Below are 24,047 nucleotides of genomic sequence, written 5' to 3' on the forward strand. Positions count from 1 at the left end.
CTTCAGAGGTTCAGTCTGTAAGTCTCACCGGGCCTGGTAATTAATATCTAGTGCTAATGGCTTAAAAATAATCACAGAATGGGCAAAAATCTCGAAGTCGCTGGAGAGAGTTAGGGCCAGTCTGTATTAAAGATTTAGGTTAAGGCCAGAATTGTGACTCTGAAGCTCCCTATGTCCAGTGCCACAAACCCTGCAGGAAGAGCTGCTTCAGAGAGGGTCTTTGCTGAGAGGAGCCCCAGAAGTGCTGGGGCTGTGCCACACCAGGGCAGCTGCGTTGTGTGGATGCTGAGCTCTCCTACACTCCAGGTGAATTCAAGCCCTGGGCCGGGTGTCTCTGTTCCCTTTCCTGACAGCTGGGTGTGAAACACCACGGCTGCCTCTGCCAGGGCTGGGGCAGGGCTGGGGCAGGGCTGGGGCAGGGCTGGGGCAGCTGGGCTCTCTCAGGGTGCAGCTCCCTCCAGCCCAGCTGTCCCGCTGTGCCCGGGGAGCAGCGGGTTCTGCTGCAGCCTGGGAGCTGCTCTGCTGGCCACCACCGCAGGGCAGGGTGCTGCCAGCCCAGGGCAACTGGGGCAGGACCCCGAAAAATACCCAGTCCTTTGGACATCACCCGTTTCAGAGATTAAATTGTAATTAGAACTGTTAAAATGCCTTCCGCTGTGTTGGGCTGGGTCCTAACACAAATGTCTGCACCTAACTCACAGTCTTTGTGCTGTTAAATACTTCCTTCAGTGTTTTGCTTACCTCACGTGTTAAGTGGTTTATGCCAAAGAAAAAGAACTTTAGGAGTTTAAGAGTTTCTTTTCCTCTGCAAGGACGTGCATTTCATTCAGGTTTTTTTTAATATATTAAGTCAAGTTTTTAAATTAAATCAAAAGACAATAGCAGAGCTTAAGTACATTGTGTATGAAATAAGCATTTTTGATCATATAAAAGTCGTTTGAATCAAAATAATAATATTTTGGCACAATTTTGCAAATGTTTCATTTTGAATATAGTGCCATAATAATTCCATAAACATCAAGTAAACATCTGGCTCAGCACAGTGAGAAACTGATGGCTTTTAATGTACTTTTTTGTCCCTTTCACTGACAACAACAAAAAAAAAGGTCCAAATTCTGCTTATGTATCTGAAGTCACAAATCAAATAACTATAAGAATTCCAGTTTTATAACCCAAGTCAGAGAGGTCCAAAATTAATATAATTTGACATCTAAACCGCAGTTGTCATCTATGCTTTAGTAACCCTTAGCCTGCACTGAAGTTCCTAAATGCTAAAACCTTTTTGACCAATATTATCTTTCTTTGAATATCAGGTTTATGGGGACAAAGATGCTGATGGATTTTACCGTGGAGAAACCTGTGCAAGAGTTGGCCTTATCCCATGTAATATGGTCTCTGAGATACAAGCAGATGATGAAGAGATGATGGATCAGCTCCTTAAACAAGGTTTCCTTCCTTTGAACACTCCAATTGAGAAAATTGGTAAGGGAAAATACAGACTTCACACTCTTGGGTCTCTCAGCTTGGCTGCCTCCACTTTGCCTCTTGTTTTTGTGCAGATGCATCTACATTTTGCAGTCATTTGCTGCCCCAGGGGATGCATTCTGTGTCAGTGTCTGCATGACTTTATACAACTAATATTTAATCTTGGTGATAGCTTTTGCTGCAAATGGGGACCTGCAGCTTCACCACTCCACTTGTTGCTTTCTTTTCGGATTAAAAAAAAAAAAAAAAAAAAAAAAAAAAAAAGTGGGTTTTGTGTCCTGAAATATTTCTGGGTGCAGAACACAGTCCCTGAGCTGTGGAGTCTGCTGTGCACAGTGAGTGGGGATTCTGTGCCTCGGAGCAGAGGAGCCAGAGCCCTGTTAGTCAGTGCTGGCGAGCCGAGCGGGGCTGCACGCCCTTGCCTGGCCTGCTGTGGCCACTGTGGCTTTCCCCTGTGCCACAGCAGAGCCCAGACTGCTCCTGCTCTGCCGTCTGCAGGAGGAGGCCCTGAGCAGCAGCTGCAGCAGGGCTGTGCTTTGGCAGCAACTGCAGTACCAATAACTGCAGTAATTTTAGCAGGAGCTGCAGTAATTTCAGCAGGAGCTGCAGTACCAATAACTGCAGTAATTTTAGCAGGAACTGCAGTAATTTTAGCAGGAACTGCAGTACCAATAACTGCAGTAATTTTAGCAGGAACTGCAGTACCAATAACTGCAGTAATTTTAGCAGTAACCCCAGTGCCCTTAGCAGCAGCCCCAGTGCCTGTAGCAGTAACTGCAGTAATTTCAGCAGGAACTGCAGTACCAATAACTGCAGTAATTTTAGCAGTAACCCCAGTGCCCTTAGCAGCAGCCCCAGTGCCTGTAGCAGTAACTGCAGTAATTTCAGCAGGAACTGCAGTACCAATATCTGCAGTAATTTTAGCAGTAACCCCAGTGCCCTTAGCAGCAGCCCCAGTGCCTGTAGCAGTAACTGCAGTAATTTCAGCAGAAGCTGCAGTACCAATATCTGCAGTAATTTCAGCAGGAACTGCAGTACCAATATCTGCAGTAATTTCAGCAGGAACTGCAGTACCAATATCTGCAGTAATTTTAGCAGCAGCCCCAGTGCCTGTAGCAGTAACTGCAGTAATTTCAGCAGGAACTGCAGTACCAATAACTGCAGTAATTTTAGCAGTAACTGCAGTAATTTCAGCAGGAACTGCAGTACCAATATCTGCAGTAATTTTAGCAGCAGCCCCAGTGCTTTTAGCAGTAACTGCAGTAATTTCAGCAGGAACTGCAGTACCAATAACTGCAGTAATTTTAGCAGTAACTGCAGTAATTTCAGCAGGAACTGCAGTACCAATAACTGCAGTAATTTCAGCAGCAGCCCCAGTGCCCGTGGCAGTAACTCTCTGTCCTTGCCTTGCTGCCCCGGCCGGAGCAGAGCGCGGCCGGCGCGGTGGCCGGCAGCAGCCGCTGACCACCCGGAGGATGGTGGCCCTCTATGACTACGACCCCAGGGAGAGCTCCCCCAACGTGGACGTGGAGGTAGGGGCAGAACTGAGGGGCTGGGGCTGGGGGCACCCCGGGGGCACGGAACCTGGGAGCTTCCTCGGCCATCCTTTAAAATGTTGCTTGGCTGTGTTTTTAACCGGTGTTTTTAACCGGGATTTTTTTAAACGAGAAAGTGAATTTTGGTATATGTGGGACTTAGTGCTTTAAAACACAGCCTGGGTTGTTTTCTGTTTCTTACTGAACCAAATCTTTTTCTAAATTATGGTGTTTCAAAGTAGTTTGGCCAACAAATCAAATAAATTGTGCTGATGTATTGCAAAGATTTTATTTGTTCTCTCTCCCATGACCACAGGAAATTAAACATAATTTAAAAGCCCTGCCCTAATTACATTTAAGCCACAGACAATTAGAAGAGCCCAGTGCACTGTGTGCTGATGAGAGTGGAGCTGCCCATTGTGAAGGTTTTGCTGAAGAGAATCCAGTGCAGGAACGTTGTGCCTCAGGGCTTGGGCTGGATGATGTCCAGAGGTGCCTCGCAGCCCTGAGCACCCCCTGAGCTCTTCTGCACCTCAGTGCTGGCACTCACACAGGGCAGGGCTGAGCATGTCCCACCCCTGAGCTGTTCCCCCTCCACCAGGATGGATTTAGGGGCCCTTGGAAGCTGCAGTTCAAAGCTTCAAAGCTTGTGCAGGTTCTTCACGGCCTGAATGTGTCGGGTGTTGGTCACAGGGAGCCCCGGGGGTGTCCACACCCAGCGGGACAGGGGCCAGGCTTAGCAAGCTGAGGAAAAAACCCCAAGGGAAAAAACAAGAGGTTTGGCTCTCAAAGATCAATTTGGTTTCACCAGTGTCTTAACATGAAGGAGTGGGGAGAAATCTGAATGGATTCCCTACTGAGAAAAAAAAGGCTGAACTGTGCCTAAGAGCTGCCTGTCCCTGCTCCTTCCCTGCAGGCCGAGCTGACGTTCTGCACTGGGGACATCATCACTGTCTTTGGTGAGATCGATGAAGATGGATTTTACTATGTAAGTTGGGTCTGCTGGCTCACCCCAAACTGCTCCCAGCTTCACCAGCTACCAAACACCAGCCTGGGGAGGGGATGTGGAATTGTGTGAGCTCTCAGCGTCCCCAGGAATTTCCTCTTCCTTGCCAGCTTTGAAATAGGCCAAAAGGGGTGATAAAGTACTGGAATTGGTGATAAAGGGTGATAAAGTTCTGGAATGGCTGCCCGGGGAGGTGGTGCAGTCACCATCCCTGGGTTTGTGTTTAACAAAGCCTGGGTGTGGCACTGGGTGCCAGGGTTGAGTTGAGGTGTTGGGGCTGGACTTGATGATCTTGAAGGTCTCTTCCAACCTTGTGATTCTGTGAAAAATATGTCCCTGCCCCCTTGGGAATAAATGTGGTGAGATGAAAGCACTCACTGAGCCTCCCTCTCTCACAGGGAGAGCTCAATGGACAGAAGGGGCTGGTTCCTTCCAACTTCCTCGAAGAAGTGCCTGACGATGTTGAAGTCTTTCTCTCCGACGCACCCTCGCGCTACGCCCATGACACGCCCATGAGATCCAAGGCAAAAAGGGTAAGCAACCCACTAAGAAACACTTGAATTTTCATTTTCCATTTCATTCTGTCTCATGTATAATTTAGACATTACTTTTAACATTACTTTTAAATTCATTTGCCCATTTAAAGTTATCTTTCAAATATATAAAATAAAACGTGAGGGAAAATGACTTTAGCCTTCGTTAGCTCGTTACATTTGTAAATGGAGAAACTAAATTGACTGATTGCAGTCATCACCGTACCGTCCTTCATAACCTGAGCTTCAGCAGCTCCTTCCTGGCCATAGTTATTTCCCAAAGCTTCTAAATTGCTCTTACTAAGCAAGTTCTTGTGCACAAAAGACTGGTACCAGTGTTCCTCTAAATACAAACTGTAACTGCAGCTGATGGACTGACAGTGCTCGTCTCTTAATCCTTACAACTTCCTGTTCCAACTGGCGATAATTAATTGCTCAGAGACTTCTCTTTCATGAAAGAAATAATCATGTTTAGAGTATCTCATTTTTGGTTTTGTTTCATCACTGCAATATTTTTATATATTATATATTTTATATATATTTTTATTTCTTTGCTCATCTGCTTGGAAACAGAAGAAGAGTGTTCATTTCACACCTTAATAAGGCAATGTAGCCTTCACGTAAGTGAGCAACTGAAGATACCAATAGAGATTTCAATTAAAGCTACCTGGCTATCTAATGCAAGTCTTGAAACTTAATTGTGGGGGAAAAGAAAAGAAATATGTCTCCAAACCCCTTGGCCACAGAAGAACAGGCTGTATGCCTTTGCTGTACCTAGTCAAGGCCACTCCTTTCTTGGGAGACAAATCCTTTAAAACAGGAACCCTCTGAAATCCATCGGCCCTCCTTTACGAAGGTCAGCGTTTGGAACATATTTCTTCCCGAGCTCAGTGTTTATGTTTACATAGAGAGGAGAGTTTGATGTCTAACTACCCTACAAACAAAGCTGCATATTGCATTGCTAGCCAAGCTGGGATGTAAAAATTCCAAGCTCCTGTGTCAAGAGAAAAGCACAACAGCTGCAGCCCTTGCAGAACCAGCAGTGCCGCTGGCACGGACGGTAGTTTACAAGGGGATAGTTGGTTCTGAAACTCACTACACTCAAACACAGCTACTTAAATTGTCTGCCTTAAAATGTGTTTTCCACAATCGATTATACCCCAGTTTGCCTAAGACCAACTATTCAACACTTCTGAAAAAAATCCCTCCCCGTGGTACAATTTACTGGGATTTTCCTAGCGAGTGTACATTTGCAACATTAGCAACTGTTTGGTTTACCAATGCAATAAGAGTCTGACCTGAAACATGCAGCTCACTGAAGGAATGCATTAGACTCGATATCTGGTATCTTCAGGTGTACGTTGGGGTGCTTTACCAAGTTGTTTTGGTTTGGTTTTTTTTTTTTTTTTTCATTAGAATTAGACCTTGATTTAAAATCAAAGTAGGCTTGAAGCCCCTTTGCTTAACTCACTGTTGCACAACAAGCCAGTAAATTGCTGATGTTTTAACTTGAACTGCAAGCTAGCAGGCCTCCCTACAGCATGGATTCTACTACGAAAATATCATCTTAATTGATAGTAACCATTTTGCCAGCTGGGCACTGTAGTTAGGATAGGCTGAGTATATGTAATTTTAGCATTTTCATCCAAGTGCTTTTGATGACTGGAAAAAAAAAAAAAAGCTGTTCAAAATATTTAGGAATGCTGTCATCTAACAACCTCATAGCTGCAGCATACACATCAAGCACTCAGGGTCTTTAAGCTTTCTTTGATTGCAATTAAGGTTCATTTTAGCTTTTTCTTTTTACTTTTTTTTTTTTTTTTAAGCCAGTGTGCCATCTTCTCTAATCTGTACATAAAGTTTGCTAGCCAATTTTAAAGAAAAGGCATTTAAAGGACATTAAAAAGTAAGTGATCATATAGCATTTTAAGTAATTTCTTCTGAAAAGAGTTTGGCTTCTATAGATTGCTAATCTGTAGTAATTAACATATTTATTTTTCTTAAATCTATAGCTGAAAGTATCCCTCTCCATTTTAGTACTATCAGAGTACTGAAATGAAAAACCAAAGCCAGTTTTGTGGCTTTTGTGGCCAGAATTCTGGCAAAGCAAGTGTATCCAACTTTTCCTTTAAAAAGGTATAACCAAAACAGGGCTTTATTGGTGGGTTCTCTATTTCTATTTTTTTTTTCTCTAAATTGATGTATTTTCCATAAGCCCACGCAGTATTTTAAGCCAGAGAGAAGAAAGGAACCAGCCCTTTTGTTTAAGTGGGTAATGGGAGAAGTGATGTTACCAAGTTTCTTGCTGCTGACGGCTTTGAAGCTTTCAAAGATTGAATAAATGATAACAATGTACCTACTAGGTTCCTCCTGAGAATACAGGTACACCCCGGAGAGCACCATCCCCCACAGTTCATCTCCATTCCGGGTCACCTCCGTCACCTGTGATGGGCTCTGGTAGTCCCGGGAGAGGCAGGGATATGGCCTCGAAAAAGAAAAAGGGGCTGCTTTCCAAAGGCAAGAAACTGCTGAAAAAGCTTGGTGCAGTGAAATGAGTCATGTGCTCCTGGACAACTTGTAAAGCTTCCAGTCTGTGTACTTTCTTTTTTTTTTTTTTTTTTTAAAGTCAAAACTAGGGCTTTCATGACTATGCAGTACTTTACCAGACCTTTGCGTTTTTGACATCAATAGAATCATGCCAATTGCTTAATCAAAACAGCAAGGAAAAAGGGAAATGGATTTATTGTTGCAAAAACATTTTCTAAAAAGTAAAAAAAAAAAAAAAAGAAAAAAAAATTGTGGGATTAAGACCAGAAGAACACGGTTTTATTTGAAATCATCTCAACACCTGCAACTGCATTGGAAAAATCTCAGCCTTTAGCCTCCTTTAACCATGAGTGAGGGGAGAAAACTCTCTTCACTGATTGCTAGTTCAGAGAGATCACCCCACTGTGTCCAGTCATTAACAAAAATGGTCTTGAAACTCCTAGTTAAATCAGCCTTGATGTTTGCCTTATTAATGCACAATGATTTGTACTGTCTAATAAATATGCAGCGTATCCTTTGTATGTACTGTGTATTCGGCTGTCTCCATCCTCCCTCCACCACCTAATTCCAGATGAGTACTGTTGCTGACCCCACCCATGTCTGGTGACTCCTGGGAGTGTGGAAGTGCTGTGCTAAACGCTTTTCCGTTTTTGCTCCCCCAGTGAAAACCAAAACCTTGTCCTGGTTTGTCATTCTCACTCCCCTGGGACCAGGCAGCGTAAGTTACTCAGAACCTCACCCCGTTTCAACCCTCCAACCTCCAGTCCTGGGGTTCCTGGTTCCCTGTTCTAAGCTGCTGGGGAAAAACCAACTCCACACCAAACCCTCTTTTTACTGCCCCAGTTTTTTTCCCTGTGGAGGTTCAGTCCTAGGTTAAAAGGCATTTTCATACTGCTGCTGTCAGCTTGAGGCTCGAGTCCATCTACAGTGCAAGGACAAACTGGGTTCCAGCCCCAGCCCCAGCGGGCTGCTCCAGGCTCTGATCAAATCAGAATCCAACATTGGCATATCACAAAAAACAATCCCACACACTGATGGCAGTCATTGGCTGTTACTATTTTGTAATTCTTGTCCATTTGTAAATTGTTTTTACTGTTTATACATACTTTTCAGACTGCCTTTCTTTTTGTAATTTATGGAAGGTTTATAAATGAATGATCAAAGCTTCCCCATTGTGTCTTCAGATAACAATGTAAATTACTGTAAAATACTGTGTGCTAGATTATAACATTTAATTAAAGAAAATACCTGGCCTACGTTTGTGGTAAAGTACTGTGTGGGTGTGTGCATGTGTACAGTCGTTGTGTATTATATTTTATATAAATAAATAATTTGATATTTTGTAGAGTGCAGTATGTTTCATAAATCCACTGTGTCAGCTGCTGGCTTCTTGTGTCAGCCTTTTTTCAGAACTGTCCATGGCCGCTGAAGTTTACTGCAGAATAAAGAAAGGCTCCTCTATCTGCACGACTGCAGGAGCTCCCCAGAGGTAAAAAAAGGTTGCAAAGTTACTCCAGCAATTGTCCCATCTGTGCCCAAAGCCCAGTGGTGAAGTACAAAATACACAGGACAGGCTCAAACGGGCAAGGATTACAGCAACAACTTTATTTAAATCTCACAAAGAAAAGCAACAAGGTTCACAACAAGGTGGTTAAGAAACCCAGCACTAATCTGAATTTCTCCATGTGCAATAGTTTGCCAGTGCTACTGCAAAAATCTGAAATCCACCTCCATCCCCACACCTGCTGTTAGTTTCACAAAACGGGCTGCACAGCCGTGACCAGTGAAAACCTCAGACACGAACAAACCAGGGCTGCTCCCCACTGCTTGGAACTACAAAACCAAAAACCCCGAGCCTGGCAGCGCACTGATACTCCCTGATGGAAATGGCATTTCTCAGTGAAGAAGCCTGTGTGAAGCAGGAGCAGCCCAGCAGTTCAGCTCCTCCCAGGGCTGAACGTGCAGTGATGCTGCCTCCAGCCCTCTCCTCCCACCCGGCAGTGAGCCCGGAGTTACAAAGCAGGAGCAGGGCCCAGGACAGTCCCTGTCCCCCCAGCCGCTGCAGCAGCCCAAGCCCTCACTGCTGTGGGGAGGCCTGGGCAGCAGCTGAGCCAAGGGTGAACTGGCACACGCAGCACTGCCCCCAGCCCCTCGCTCCCCTCTGCTCCCTGGCAGCACCAGGGTTCGTGCTCCGTTGGCAAATCCCTCGCAAGGAACTCTTAAAAACCCTTCCAAGGCTCTGCGTCGCTGTACAGCCTTCAAACAAAGCCCTGGTAACCAAGAGCTTCTGGTCACCTCCTCTTACAGTATGACACAGTTCAGGAGGCAAATTTGGCCCTCGTTTTAACCAAGAAAACAGGAAATCAACAATATTGAAGCATTTTGAAAATTAGAAGGGTAAATACTAGCCGAAGAGTTTGGATTCTGGTCTGCGTAACTCTCTGTCTCCCATGCAAGAAGTAATTCTGTGTAAGACTTCTCAAAATGTAAATAAGAACAACCAATAAACTTTTGGGAATAATCAGAGAAAAACTTTAGTAAATAAGTATCAAAAATCATAAAAATTTGTGTAGTTATTCTAGCAAGCAGACACCTGGTCAAAATGCAAATCTCAAGCTTTTCCTTGGTACAATGAAAATAAAATAATTTCCACAACTGCACATATCCTGTGCACGTCTCTCACGAAAAACCAAAACTGAACCAAAAGCCCAGACAATTCTACATTCCCTAGAGAGGAACTGCTCTCTTCTGTTTGGCTGGTAACTCAGCTTCAGAGGTAGTACAGTTTGTCTGAAAGCATCAGGTTTGGCTCTCTGTGAATACTCTGACCCACGAGGAAAGCCAATTTATGAGCGTACTGGCAAGGAGCAGGTACTCTGATAATACCCTGCAGAAAGGAGAAAAAAGAAAAAAAAAAGGCAATTATTTCAGGTAATTTAAATAAGCATGCAGTCACTGTAACAAAGACCCCTGGACCTCCGAAGTCTGCATACTTGTAAAATTTGTGTGCCCTGTTGTTTATGCTGATTTGTGAAAGTAACTTTACATACACCCAACACAACAGAAGAACAGATGCAAAAAACCCCAAACTTCCCAACTCCAGTGCCCTCCTGACACCTCTTACACAGGTTTGCATTCAGTGCTGGGCCGTGCAGAAGGTGGGACTCAGTGGTGTCTGATATTTCTGGCTGCTAAAGTGACACAGCTGAAGCACACCTCAGGCATGAGCTGAGCTGGGTGTGCAGCAACACAGTTCCACCTCCACATACAGGAGTGGATACTTCTGCAGGTGAGAAATTATTTCAGTTTTGCTTCTGACACAGAATTTGGGAACAATACTCACAACAAGTATGTGCTAGGGAGAATACAGATTGCTGTAACCTTCAGAGAGATCAGGTAACTATAAACCATCCCGTCCTCACACGGCTCTAGGTGCCAAGGCTTCCTTGCAGCTCTTTGCAGCTGCAGGGGGTTTCAAAGCCTCCTGCAGGCTGTAGGTGCCCAGTGCAGGCTGTCCCTGCAGGGAGCACTCACCGACCAGTTGTAGTACATGTGGCACAGCTTGTAGGTGAGGCGCTGCACGTGGTCGGGTTTCAGCTGGCTGGTGTCGTAGACGACGTTGTAGTGAGTGGGCGCAACGCAGCCGTTCTTCACCGTCTGGCTCACGATGAAGAAGTCGTACCTGCCGCGGGGAAAGCGCGCCCAGCACTCTGTTACACGAGGGCCTTGGGAAAATGCAAGTCCCCGTCTACTTGTCTTGTTTTCTCAGAGTCACTTCATGCTTACTGAGTAAACCCCAGGAGGAAGCCTAGGCTCTGGCCACAAAAGCTCCCTCTGTGTCTGAAAGGAAGGAGACCCGGAGGAACGTGAATAATCTTATTACATGGACCAGGTCTTGAGACCATGACAACCTTAACTGCTTGTTCTATCCCATTTTCCTCCTGATAACCACCCTGCACATGCACTTAGCTTACACTGCTCATTTTCTCCAGCCCCTGAGCCACAGAAGTGTGGGAAGTATTTTTACACTGGATCCTACAGTCCCTGCACTGCTGGATCTATTTCCTTTCTGACCAGGCTGCTGGCAGGAGCAGTGTCACCTCTGCAGGAACTCACCACTCTGGTCTGGTCACCACCGTATCAACAACAGTCCCAGGGGGAGGGTTTTTGAGTCCTCCCCCAATCTCTGCAAAGAACCTGGCCCCCACTCGTTTCTTCACCACAATCACAGTGAGTCTCGGGCTAAAAGAAAGGAAAAGGGAACAAACAGTACTGTCCTAGAAAACTGCACCAGGAGTATTTCAGGAGCAGATGTGCTGGAGCTCCAGGGCATTCATTTCACATGTGAGTCTTTACTGATTCAGATTAAATAAGACATTGTTCAAAACTTCAGATTTTTAGTTGAGGTACAACATTCACATTATTTTTCACCAATCCAACTTTCCTTTAACTTCATGGAGAAAAAAATGGATCAAAAAGGGATCTTCTAAATAAAAACTGGATTTCTACTCTCTACCCCATTGTTTCCTATACAAAACACTGTGTCTTAACAGTATTTTTGGTAAAGCCATTAACAAACCTGAACAGAAGAATTGAGCATTTCAATTGCTCTGCTTGCCTGCAGTGTAAGGAAATATTTTTATTTTTCAGAGCAGATTAAGTCACTGCAGCTGATAAGTTTCAAAGCAGAAAGTTGAAAATGTAAGTGGCTGGACAACTTCCTTTAAGAAGTGGAGAGGAAAAAAAATGGCCTTGGCAGACACATAACAGTCAGGCTATGACCAACCAATGGGGCAAAAGTAAATTATCACATCCATCAAGAATGCCCAAAGAGTGGATGTGCCCACATGTGCATGGCAGTCATGTGGTGCATGTGCAAAGAATTTTCCTATTATATTACAAGTCAAGTATCTGAAATCATGTAAATAATCATCAGAAAAGCAGCTATCTGAGCTCAGGTCAGAAAATCAGCTCAGATGGAAAGACAACAGTCTTCATCCATAGCCTCATTTTGTATCCCAGTGTTTATTTCTCTGGCAGTGTAAAGAAGAGGGTTGGTACAAAGAGATTTACCTGTAGTCAGTACCAATACTCTTCAAGCAATCCAGAAATTGAGGCACTTCATAATTAACCAAAGTGTTGAGCTGTCCATCTCCAACACCATCACGATACACAAAAATACGAGAGGGCAAACACTTATTCCATTTCGACCAGTTCCTGAGAGCAGCTTAGAAAAACAAGAGAAAAAGCCATTAGTTGTAATGACAATTCATTCCAAAACAAAAATGGATTTTTATTCCTAGAAAAAACAGCAGTAAGTTGGAAAACTAAGGCCCTCAATCCTACACTAACCCAGTGAAATGGGTCAGCATCATGCTACACAAACATACCTGCAGGGAAGAGCTCTGGTTTGCCTGTGCACCCAAAACCAGAAAGGACCCAAGGACACACCTGCTCTGCTGGCCTCTCTCACAGCAGGAGCTGTCCTCTTTGAAATCAGACTCCCTTAAAGCACTCTTGGAAGTGCACCGCTCAGTAGTTTTTAATTATTGCAACAGAATGTGGGAATCAGTGAAAGATTTACACAAGACGCTACTCATTTTCAGCAATATTTACAACAGAATGTTTAATCTGTTGTTATCCAAGTGCAGGTTGGTAAAGCCTCCCCTCAGGGCAGCAGGAGAGGAGGGTTTTGAGGAAGCTGAGTTGTCAGTTCTTAGATCTGGCTGCACAAGAGCAGAACTTTCCTTTCCTTCCCTTACTTTGCAAGCAGGTTTTGATTCCATCCACAAGTTCCTGCCCACGACTCTGAACAACGCAGCGGGAGAACCACCTGTGAAGAACAAAATGAAAGAGGCCTTCAAAGCATTTCCCAGGCTTACTGCAATGAAGTTATTTTTAAATGCCCACGGCCACTTAGTCTTTAGGGGTGTTGTGGGTCAATGCAGCCAAGGAAGAGCTGGGGTTTTATGAAAATATTCCCCCTGTGGTAGAGGTGCCGTAGCATGACTTAAAATTCTTTGCAACCAAGAAAAGCCTTTCACACTAGTCAAAAGGGGAAAGACCCTGTCACCCTCATGCTCTCTGTTCATCCCACCACTTGACCCCTCTCTTAAGCAACGTGGGACAAGGCCACTCCTTCAAGGAGTGGGAAAAATTCACAATACATTTCATATCAACCACTACAGCAAACTAATCTTGAATTTTCTTGATGGACCACCACATGGAAGCTGGTTTTCAGTCCCAAGGAAAGGTCATTTTTACTGTTTTGGGGGATTTTTACCTTTGGCACGCTGATCTTACCGTGTGACTGTTTGATTCAGGCTGGCGACAAAGCCCGCAATCGACTGCTTCCCAGAGACGGTGTCATGGTAACAATCAATGCCCACAATCATCACCTTCTTCAGCTGCAAAGCAATCACACACAGCACGAACCACGCTTTTTAAATAAAGCCTCACAAAGAGGAGTTACCATTTGTAAAGAAATACTTACGGGGATCTCAACACTCCAGAGTTCTCCACCCATTTTACAGTTCATTTGCAAGGCAATTTTTGTGGCTACCGTCATGATAGTCTGCGGCTTACTCAAAGTGCGAGCCAGCACACACTGGCTGGGGATGGGGCACTCTGTACACAGGTATTTCTTGATGGCATCATATTTATCCTTCCGGGAACTAGACAAGATACAAACTACCTTTGAAGAAAAAAGAATCTCTGTAAGAAGCTGCATTCTCAGAGTTATACAGCACTTAAAGAGTTTTTCAGGAAAAACTTCTTATGCTCAAGAGAAATATTCTAATGTTCACAGTGAAAGAAAGAACTGCAGAGTGTCAGTGTCTGTACTTCAGAACCAAAGGCTCTTATCCAGAAGGATACCCATGGTCAGTGTTAGGTTTGCACAGCAGGATTAGCAGGTACGTAGTGGATTCTCAGGAACCCAGAGTTGCATTTCTGAGAACAAATCCCACTAAACACCAGTTACAGAGATAAACAGGATTTGAAATTACGGATTCAGATACATACTATGTTTATGTCAGGGGTAACCCTTTGCTGTAAAACCCTTAAATATGCTTCTGTTCTGTCATCTACTTCAATCCTGAAAAGAGAGAGAGAAAATACTTACAGAAAAAGAACAACTAACACCTATTGAAACTTCAGCAAAAGCATAAAAGCTCACTAGCATCAATAGTGTATGAAATGTCACATTTACACCTATTAACAAACCACTTTCACACATCTGAAGATTAAAAGGAATCACCTCCAAACTTAGGCTTCCAAACACAATGAAATTCAAAATTAAAGGCAAGTACGGTACTCAAGGGAGGATATTTGCAAGGAGAAGAGATCAGAATCAGAATACACCCTAAGTCAGCAGAAAATACTCGTTAGAGAAGGGTTTGCTCAATGACTGTCTGTCTGATACTTCTTAGTTTTGGCATATGAAAAGCTCTCAGAAATAAAAGTATGAGTAAGGAAATTGAATCACAAGAGAAAATGGAACAATCTGCATACCAAAAGCAACTTTGCTTTATTACAAATCTCCCAGACATCGGCACTGCACCCTCCCCTCACGGAACAGCCCTAACACGGTGACAATTTTTCCTCAGCTTAGCGAGGACACTCACATGCTTGGCCTGTTCATGTGGATGCCCATGGACGGGGTGACCTTGAAGAGGCTCTGCAGCAGGGTGTTGGCCACGTCGTAGTTGCGGCGGGTGTAGATGAGCAGCCAGCTGTCCATGGGCACCGAGCGGATCAGGGGCAAGCCGCGCGTCTCCTTGGTCCAGTCGGCGAACTGAGGGTTGTAATCGAACTGCAGAGCAAAGAGCTGGAGTCTGACAACAACCTCTGACTTAATTCACACCTCCACTGCTCACATGGGCCACTCTACCTGTGACTGAACACACTGCCTGTGTTCTAGCTACCCAACTGAAATCATGTGGGGCTTTTCACCTGAAAGCCTCGTACCTTTTTCATAGATGGAAACGAATGAGAAACACCTCTGGTGTCCTAGACCGTGTACCTGACCAGAAGCACTGCTCTGCAGGGACAACCCTGTTGTGATGGAGTGCCTTCAAGGGTTTCCAACCACAGCTTGGGAACAACTTAAGAAATTTCCAACTCTCCTGCTTGGACAAAGACTTGTGTGTAACATTTTCAGTCTTTATCCTTCACTTATAAACCAAAAAGTACTATTTCCTTCCTTAAGAACTTGTTTCATCAGTGAGGCACCCAGAAGATTTTAGAAGTTGATTTATTATTTACCATGGTTCCTGACTGAAAGATCTTTTCTCCTTGAACAACTCTTCCTGTAAAGGACACTGATTTATAATCAAAGCTTAAACCCCAGTTTCGGAGCTCCTTCTGAACATTGTCATCTCTGTTTAAAAACAAGATTTGAATTAAAAACGTGAGAAATTTGTTCCTGCTGACTTTTTTAAAGCTAGTAAGATTTCAGAAGCTTTGCTGCGAGAAGTTTGTTATACACATCTTTCATGAGACAGAAATAGAGAGGACAGGAAGGTGCCATACTTTTGGATGTAGTTCAGAAGCCTCCCAAGCTCACGCTGCCTCTGCTCAGGCGGCAGCCGTGTGTGGATGGCCAGGTCTTTCATCATATTGAAATCGCTGCGCATCTTGTCCGTCAGTCCTGCCAACAGCAAAGCCTTTCCTGAGTCCAAGCTAAGATGAAGGACTATGAAAATTAAACTTGCAGCTCGTGCAGATTAGTGATGCATGTCCTGCAGACACAGGAAGTGGTGGCAGTAGTAGCCAAAGTTTTCAGTTGCTTCCTGTACATACATCCCCACTGGCACAGAAAAAAATCCTGGATTTTTGCACTTGAGAGCAAACCACACAAGGCACTGCAGCTCTTCAGTTTCATTTTCAAATCAAAACAAACAGTGTTGAGATGTTCAGATACTGCTAGTGCAAAGTGAGTATCTCGGAGCAAAACATGTATTTATGTATCTTATGAAATTATCATCCATTTCTAGTAAATTGCTCTTTTTCAACAGAAGTTCTACCACCAAAACTCTCTACAAGTTTGATATCAGAGTGCTGATGTTGAACACCATAGCTAAACACCATGCAACAACAAACCCCATCAAACTTTCCAGTCCCATTTAAATAGCCAATCTTTTAGCTACAAAATGTGTTCCTGAACTCACATTTATACAAACAAACCAGTTTTCCTCAACTCTGCAGAAAGCTGCTGTCAGAATACCTCTTTCAGTAGGCATTATGGTTTGATAGATGCTTTGACATGGAAAAATACTACAGTACCTGTTAGGGAGCACAGCTCTGGAATCAGAGCCACAGATCCTTGTATGTTCCCTCTCTTCCTCTTCATCTGACTGATCAGAACGGGCTGCATCCAATCACTAATTTCTATGTTATATTGCTGTATCAGAAATACAGACTGCATGTTAATTTACTCATAACAAACAAGTTACTCATAACAAACATTATTATTTCTGAATAATAATGCTCACTTTGGAAAACAAGCATTGTTCCTAAAACAAACAAAAGCAACTAGCAACCTTTTTCAATTAGCACATCTCAGAAGAACTGGTTTTGTCAGAAAAGGCAAAGGCTATTCTCTCAACTGATGCCATCAAACTACTGATGTGTAAGAGACAACAGAAACAAAGCCTGTGCCTTGCTTGAGGCATCATCATCTGGGTATCTAACTCAGAATTGGCATGCTCCTTCCAGTTCAGCAATGGACAAAGTTCCTGCCCTACAGAGCAATTTAATTTAAGAAATCACAAGAATCAAACAAGATTGCCAAGTGAAGTTTCTGAAATTTAACCTTCCCATAACCTTAAGTTCCATCCTGTTCCCGTTGAAGCTGGTATGCATGAAGACCTGACAATTGCAGTGGGAGGCCTCAATGGTCAAGCTGTGACAGACACACTCAATGCAGAGGTGCTCTGGCTCTCCAGCCTCAGTTCTGCACGCCGTGACAATGTATCTGTATTCCTCACACCTTACCTGTCCCTGCTTCCACCTTCCCAAAGCTTCCTTTTTGAGCTTTCCCAAGAGCTCCTTGCTCATCCACGAAGCCCTCCTGGCCTTTCTGCTTGACCAACTACTCCCTGGGATGGACTACTCCCACCAAACCATGCTGTGCAGGTTAGTTACTGATCTCAGATTACACAGTGCCCTTTAAACAAAATTCTGTTAAAAATACTATGAACTACAAATCCATGCATCCTAAGTAGACCTGTAACAATGACTGAATATTCCAAGCATAAAACACAGAGTTACATTTTCATACCTTTTTGTAGTAGTCCACAAAGCTCATCTCAGAACCATCTGATTTTCTAAAGGTACTCTTTGGATTGTTATCCCAGTCGATGTCATCAATTCTGTACGTTCTGTTATTGTACCTACAGAAACGTTTCATCACTTTTTATTTAAATCTTAACTCAAATAAAAAAGAAATACACTGGGATGACAAAGTTACTGTCAGTACTCATGCAAGTTGGAAGTTTTGCTCCTTTCAGAAGTAATAACTTCAAGTTTTCAACTGTAATAGGCTCTCAATTCTACCACAAGCTGAACTGTAATAAAATCAAAGAAAACCAATGTGTACTTCCTGCTTTTGCAAATGCTGTCACCTTGATCAGTTTGCTAGCTTGACAACGACAGCATTTTCAGCCTTTCTGATGCTTTATTGCTTACTTCAGGACATGGAGTATAAAGAGCTCTCCTAGACAACAAGAGTCCAAGAAGACTTACTTTGTGAGAACAATTAAACCAATGAGCTCTTTAGCACAGGCGTCTCTGAATCTCTCCTCTCCAACCTGGGAGTGAAGGCTGTGCATAGTGTCCAGCACTGTCTCCCCACGGAGAACCTTATGGCTCACGTCTGCACACAGCATGATGTTCTCCTCATACTGCAGGATGGAACTTGTGAAGCCCAGCCACACCATCAGCCTGGCAAAAGAGAACACACAAAATCTTAGTGTGCTTTAGAGCATCTTTAGTCTCACCCCTTATTCCTGCCCACAGTCACACACACCAGAGAGCAGTGATGGCACAATGAAGCCATTATCCAAACATAAACAAGCTCTTGAAGGTTAACAAAATCAAAAATAATTTACAGGTAGCTGTCTTTAGTCAGGTAGGAAATCCATTTCATGCTATTAGGTATCTCACAGACAAAGTGTGTAGGTATTCAGGACACTTTTAGAAGAAAAAGAGCAGCAGTTTATCCAGCAGGACACTGCCTAGTTCCTTCCACCAGCCAGGCTGTGCAGGTTAGATTAGCAGCAGGGAGTGCACCACAGCCACATGATGGCCCCCAGCAAACTCAGGCCTACCAGCTTGTACAGCAGGCCCAGGGCAGCCAGGAGCACCAGGCACCCTGCAGGGATCCTGCAGGGAACAAGGGCAGCCCTGACAGCCAGCAGCCCTTGCCCCAGCACCCCTCTGAAAGCCAAGGCTTTCTGCCTCACCTGTGGTTAGGGATGCTGACTGGATCACTGGGGTTGTAATAATTACGTCCAATCTGCTGCAAATTCAGCATCTTCAAAAGCCTGAAAAGAGAAAAATGGATGTTTTTTAGCCTTATTACTATTATTATCATCATCACATCATGCATGGTCCAATCCCTGTGCACAAACTCATTGTTCATCTGACTAGGTAAAATGTGAACTTCCCATTAAACTCAATTTCTAAAGGTCATGGACACTTATTAACAACCATCAGGTGAGAAGTTCACGTCCAACTCCACCCTTCAGCAACCAGCTGAAGGTAGCAGTCCAAAGAGGCTACGTCTCAGGTGAACCACACAGGCCAGGTACCAAGGGCAAGAGGAAAGACTACAGTCACAAAGAAGGAAATGGCCAGCTCCATGTCCTGCTCTGTTATTTGCTTTAAGAGGCAAACCCACACACACAGAGGAGGGTAGGGTGTTGCAACTGCCTACAACAGCATGAACTCCTTTCACACTGACATGGCCCAGAAATACACACAACTGCACATTACAGTATTGCCAGATGTGGTTAGCCCCACAGTAACAGTAGCCAGAAAGGCTTAAAAATTTACATTTATAATACTTATTTGTTGTAGCCTATTCCTCGGAATGGAAAAACTTACTTCAGATATTTTTAGAGTAACTTCTTATAAAGACATAACTTGTACAGCAAACCTTCTAAAAATGATGTTGTAAAACTGCAGGCAAGTAGGTGAAGTGGGTGGCAACTCATTAGTGAGTGTGACTGTTATCTTCACATCCTCCCCGTTTCGAGTCCTACTGAACAGCTCAGTAACCTGAGAAAGAGAAATGAGGATAACAAAACCACAGCAAACAGGGCTGTCCCTGGATTTCGTTCCAGTAATACCAAACTTAGCCATTTTTATTCTCAGTAATAATTCAAGACTAACTGAAATGTGGAGTCCATCTCCCACTAGGACTGTAAACTACAACCTGAAAGACTCTGCTCATCAGGGTGAAGACAACTCACCCTACTCAGGGGTAGCATGGGGCTAGCCCCAAAGCAGCTGAACTCGAGATGAAGGCAGGGACATAAGTTACCTATTACCATGACAGGAAAAAGACTCAGCTTGAGGAAATAAACTTAACATATTGCCAACTAATATATATTTAATTACTGATTCAGGTACTGGGAAGCAAAAAGATGAAGATTGGCACCCACAGTGAAAACAACTTCCCTGCTCCCTTTTCCAAACTCAGCTTCACTCCAGACTCCTGTGGCCCCTCTATGAACAGTACTGGTTACACCCAGTCCCTGCAGTGAAGCAAGGAGTGGCACAAGACACACGGGGCAGGGACTACCACCAGCACAGAGGTGTTTTCCCCCTTTCCCTCTCTGTGCTCCTTTCTTCTCAGATTTTTCTTTGCCCTGCAATTTTTCCCTGCTTTTTAAATACACAGAGGTGCCAACAACTTTGCTGATGGGCTTGGCTTCAGCCTGTGATGGGTCCATTCTGAAGCTGGCTGGCAATGACTGTGTGCAACTTGAGCTCCTTCCTGTAGGAGCACCCTGACTCCTCCAGCTACCAAAACCTTGCCACATACACCCAACTCATCCACCCTTTCAATTCTGTGGGGCGTTAAAATACAGAAGGTATGAAAAGATGTAAGTACAAAGGAAACTAAAGGAGAAAGACTGTCGTCTGTATTATCACTTCTGTGCAGAAGGTGATTCTAGCCTGCAGAAATTAAGCATTAGAACCAGAAGTTTATTACCAAATTTCTCTGCACAAATTAGCTTATACTGATCTATTCAATCCATCTAAACACTGCTTGTGGGACATCAATTCCCTAACTTGGCCTAGCTAGCAAGAAACAAGAAGAAAATGCAAGTCACGATAAAAACTAAAGCGGCATTCTGGTGTCACACCTTGTTCTCGAGTTTCTTTGGCAGGAATAGTATTGACCCGTCGAAGGCATGGGTCTTGCCAATGGTCTCCTCGTGCTGGAAGAGCAGAGCCGAGCGCAGGCGCCGCGCCTCCATCTCGGGGCTGTAGCCAACGTGGTACTGGTACAGAGCCCACTGCGGGCGCGACGTCAGCCGGAAGTGGTTGGTGGTCAGCTTTATCACCTTTCCTGAAAAACCTGAAATAGCGAGAGCAAACGTGGTTACAGGCTGTTACCCCTTCACAGTCATTCCACAGCGCTGGGACATCTCTTTAAGCTATGGCAGCCAGACAAAGATTAGAGGTCAGTGGTGCTCCTCATCTGTTCTAACCCCGCTCGCTGTTATCAGACACTCATCTGCCCTCTGGAGCTTTCTGTAAAGCCTTCAGCTGCCAGGACAACTCTCCATGTTCCTCTTCAGGTACCAGCGACAACTTCTTATCTTTTTCTAAGACAATCTAAAGATTTTTTTTACTTGGCTCTTTAGAGGAAATTAAGAGCAGAAATAAAGGAAACTATCTTCCATTTCCAATTGCTTATATGTCTGGAGTCTAATTTAAACATACCGGTTTTGGATTCCTGAACGTGCACCATGGCTTGCCGAGTGTTTACCCCAAGATCATGGAAATCTCTGCGACGTCCACCCCTATCTCTTAAAGACAAATCCTGGAGTCCTGAGGAAACCTGTAACCCTATTGTTTAAAATTCAAGAATCACAATCAAATAATATATAACGTATATCCTATCATATATTAACAAATAAAAATACATAACGCAATTAAATCTTGAAAGGCATTAAGACAAATTTAAGAGTAATCACAAAATGTTAAGTTTCAGCTTTTGCTATGTAGCAAACATCTTCCAAATCTTAGTAACAAATCTGATTTTGAAAAGAAAAAAAGACAAACACAGTCTAAAGGATGCCTTAATTGTATTCTCTTCAAAACATCTCTTGCGGACACTGATTTCCCAACCTTTCTGACCTTCTGGCCTCCTCTCCTGCAGGGGGTTCTCGCAGCCGCGCAGGTGCCCGTGGCCCCCGGGCTCTTCTGCCTGTGCTGGAGGAGCGTGGAGCTGCTGGGGCTGCTGGGGCTGGGGCTGCTGGGGCTGCTGGGGCTGCTGGGGCTGCTGGGGCTGCCGCTGGCCACGCAGAGGGCCGGGCATGCCCTGCTGCACCTGCCACTGCTGGGAACAAACAGCCACTTCAGCAGAGCACACGAGGAGAGCACAGCCACGCACTCCAGTGCAAGAGCTGGCTACGCCCAAACCCCTTCTTTCCTATACTGACTAGCAGAGTGACTATTCCACACCTGCAACTCAACATCACTGGAGTGTGGAAATGTTTAAAGTTATTATTCATTTAACTAATAGCTAATGCAAATCCCCTCTTTCCAAGCTGTAACTAAAATTTATGGAGTTCTCATTTTCTACAGTCCCTCTGATACCTCAAGTAACTGACCAGTTATTCTATAAAAACATCTTTTGTAATTTTAGTGTCTAGTGAATAAGTGACATTAAAAAGTGTCATGGCTGGAAGAACAGCAACCTTAAGCCATGAGCAATCCCACAATTCAGTGTTTCATGTTACTGGAAACTTAGTAAAATACCCTTAATAAAACAGAGCTATAATATACACAGCTATAATGTAAAGTTCTGCATATTCTCTGGGTGTACCCAGCAGAATATATGCATACTCACATAAAACACATAACACATCTGCCTGATATTAAAATAGGAAGTAGGTGAGGCATGAATCTCAAATCCTGGTTGCACTCATTAAGAAGAAAACCAACTTACAGGTGCATCTCCTACAGCAGATGCCTGTCTGGGAGGTCTTCCTCTGGCTCTGGCTCTTCCAGTCATCTTCTAAAACAAGCGACCTACAGCATTAGTGTTCTATCTTCTCCTTCCCAGCCTTATCCCAGTAAATACCACGAGCAGCACTAGCGCGTTTGCCCTGCTTTAATTTCAACTGGCTCAGCAGAACACAGCCATCCCTGCAGAATTCGCTGCTCGGGATCTCCACAGCGACAGAGCCGTAGGGGGAGCGTGGGCAAGGCCCTTGCGTCAGGTTTGCAGGGGCTGGCACAGGCCGCCGCAAAGCTGAAGCTGCTGAGTCAAGCAGAGCGGAGAGCACGGCAGGAGCTGCGGCCTCAGCCGAGCGCAACCCAGCGCCTTCCGACGGTGCTCTCAGGCTTCACTGGAGGCTCGGCCCAGCCCGATTCGTCAGCTTACACCGGGAGCAGAGCACGCTTCTCCGGAGCACGGGCCAGCGCCGCGGCCTGCTCATTCCCGCCCAGCCCTGCCCGTCCCCTGCACTCACAGCCCCCGGCCCGGGCCCGGCTTCCCTGCTGCCGCTCGTGGGGCCAAAATCCCCACCCAGAGCCGCACCTGCCCTCGGCCTCTCCTTCGCCTGCCCTGGGGCCGCGCGGGGACACTGCGCCTAGCCGCGTGCAGACACAGACAGACAGACACAGACAGACAGACAGACACAGACAGACACACACACAGACAGCCGCTCTCCCCGCACGGTTCTGTCCCCGCCGCGCCCTCAGCGCGGAGCCCGCACGGCACGCGACAGCGCGGCGAGGCGGGAAGGCGCCCGCTGCGCCGATTGGCTGCCGAGCGCTGCCGGAGAGTGCCGAAGGGAGCCGAAGGGCAGTGCTTGCCCCGCCCTCACGGCACCGCCTCTTGCGGCCGTGCCCGCCTCAGGCGGGGCCTGCACCGGGATAGCGGGAGTGAACCGGGATAGCGGGAATGATCCGGGATAGCGGGAGTGATCCGGGATAGCGGGAGTGAACCGGGATAGCGGGAGTGAACCGGGATAGCGGGAATGATCCGGGATAGCGGGAGTGATCCGGGATAGCGGGAGTGAACCGGGATAGCGGGAATGATCCGGGATAGCGGGAGTGATCCGGGATAGCGGGAATGATCCGGGATAGCGGGAGTGAACCGGGATAGCGGGAATGATCCGGGATAGCGGGAGTGATCCGGGATAGCGGGAGTGAACCGGGATAGCGGGGTGTACCGGGATAGCGGGAATGATCCGGGATAGCGGGAGTGAACCGGGATAGCGGGAATGATCCGGGATAGCGGGAGTGATCCGGGATAGCGGGAGTGAACCGGGATAGCGGGGTGTACCGGGAGGGCGGGAGTGAACCGGGATAGCGGGAGTGAACCGGGATAGCGGGAGTGAACCGGGATAGCGGGGTGTACCGGGACAGCGGGAGTGAACCGGGATAGCGGGAGTGAACCGGGATAGCGGGGTGTACCGGGACGGCGGGAGTGAACCGGGATAGCGGGAGTGAACCGGGATAGCGGGGTGTACCGGGACGGCGGGAGTGAACCGGGATAGCGGGAGTGAACCGGGATAGCGGGAATGATCCGGGATAGCGGGAGTGAACCGGGATAGCGGGAATGATCCGGGATAGCGGGAGTGAACCGGGATAGCGGGGTGTACCGGGACGGCGGGAGTGAACCGGGATAGCGGGAGTGAACCGGGATAGCGGGAATGATCCGGGATAGCGGGAGTGAACCGGGATAGCGGG

At 45.6% G+C, this 24,047-nt stretch overlaps 2 protein-coding genes across 9 annotated transcripts in view; one reads left to right on the forward strand and one right to left on the reverse strand.

Annotated features, from left to right (window-relative positions):
- RIMBP2 (RIMS binding protein 2) overlaps window positions 1–8,602 on the forward strand; it is a 108,070-nt gene extending 99,468 nt beyond the window's left edge. For 3 of the 6 annotated variants that reach the window (XM_053994091.1, XM_053994096.1, XM_053994095.1), the window contains 5 exons: window positions 1,314–1,482; window positions 2,914–3,017; window positions 3,937–4,008; window positions 4,425–4,559; window positions 6,923–8,451. In XM_053994091.1, the coding sequence (XP_053850066.1) occupies window positions 1,314–1,482; window positions 2,914–3,017; window positions 3,937–4,008; window positions 4,425–4,559; window positions 6,923–7,114 (672 nt within the window). In that variant the 3' untranslated portion in view covers window positions 7,115–8,451. Of the gene's footprint in view, window positions 1–1,313; window positions 1,483–2,913; window positions 3,018–3,936; window positions 4,009–4,424; window positions 4,560–5,132; window positions 8,452–8,505 lie in introns of those variants that run through there. The other 3 variants (XM_053994093.1, XM_053994094.1, XM_053994092.1) reach the window with 3 other exon arrangements.
- Window positions 8,603–8,691: 89 nt separating this feature from the next.
- On the reverse strand, window positions 8,692–23,090 carry PIWIL1 (piwi like RNA-mediated gene silencing 1). Of its 3 annotated transcripts, none has more exons than XM_053994100.1 (21): window positions 22,891–23,090; window positions 22,297–22,365; window positions 21,483–21,684; window positions 21,066–21,191; window positions 20,483–20,697; window positions 19,267–19,388; window positions 18,572–18,652; window positions 17,853–18,050; window positions 17,389–17,500; window positions 16,392–16,509; window positions 15,639–15,756; window positions 15,372–15,486; window positions 14,732–14,919; window positions 14,130–14,202; window positions 13,600–13,800; window positions 13,410–13,513; window positions 12,869–12,939; window positions 12,180–12,333; window positions 11,223–11,348; window positions 10,641–10,788; window positions 8,692–9,993 (listed from the first exon to the last, which is right to left on the reverse strand). In XM_053994100.1, exons 2-21 carry the CDS (start codon window positions 22,360–22,362, stop codon window positions 9,877–9,879), a joined length of 2,655 nt encoding a protein of 884 aa, XP_053850075.1. In that variant the 5' UTR covers window positions 22,363–22,365; window positions 22,891–23,090; the 3' UTR covers window positions 8,692–9,876. The 3 variants fall into 3 exon arrangements, with proteins under 3 accessions (XP_053850075.1, XP_053850074.1, XP_053850073.1); XM_053994099.1 differs by having other exon boundaries at window positions 21,474–21,684; XM_053994098.1 differs by having other exon boundaries at window positions 21,483–21,681; window positions 22,891–23,088.
- Between the last annotated feature and the right edge of the window lie 957 nt (window positions 23,091–24,047).

This window comes from Vidua macroura, chromosome 18 (assembly GCF_024509145.1).
Source record: "Vidua macroura isolate BioBank_ID:100142 chromosome 18, ASM2450914v1, whole genome shotgun sequence".
NCBI lineage: Eukaryota > Metazoa > Chordata > Aves > Passeriformes > Viduidae > Vidua > Vidua macroura.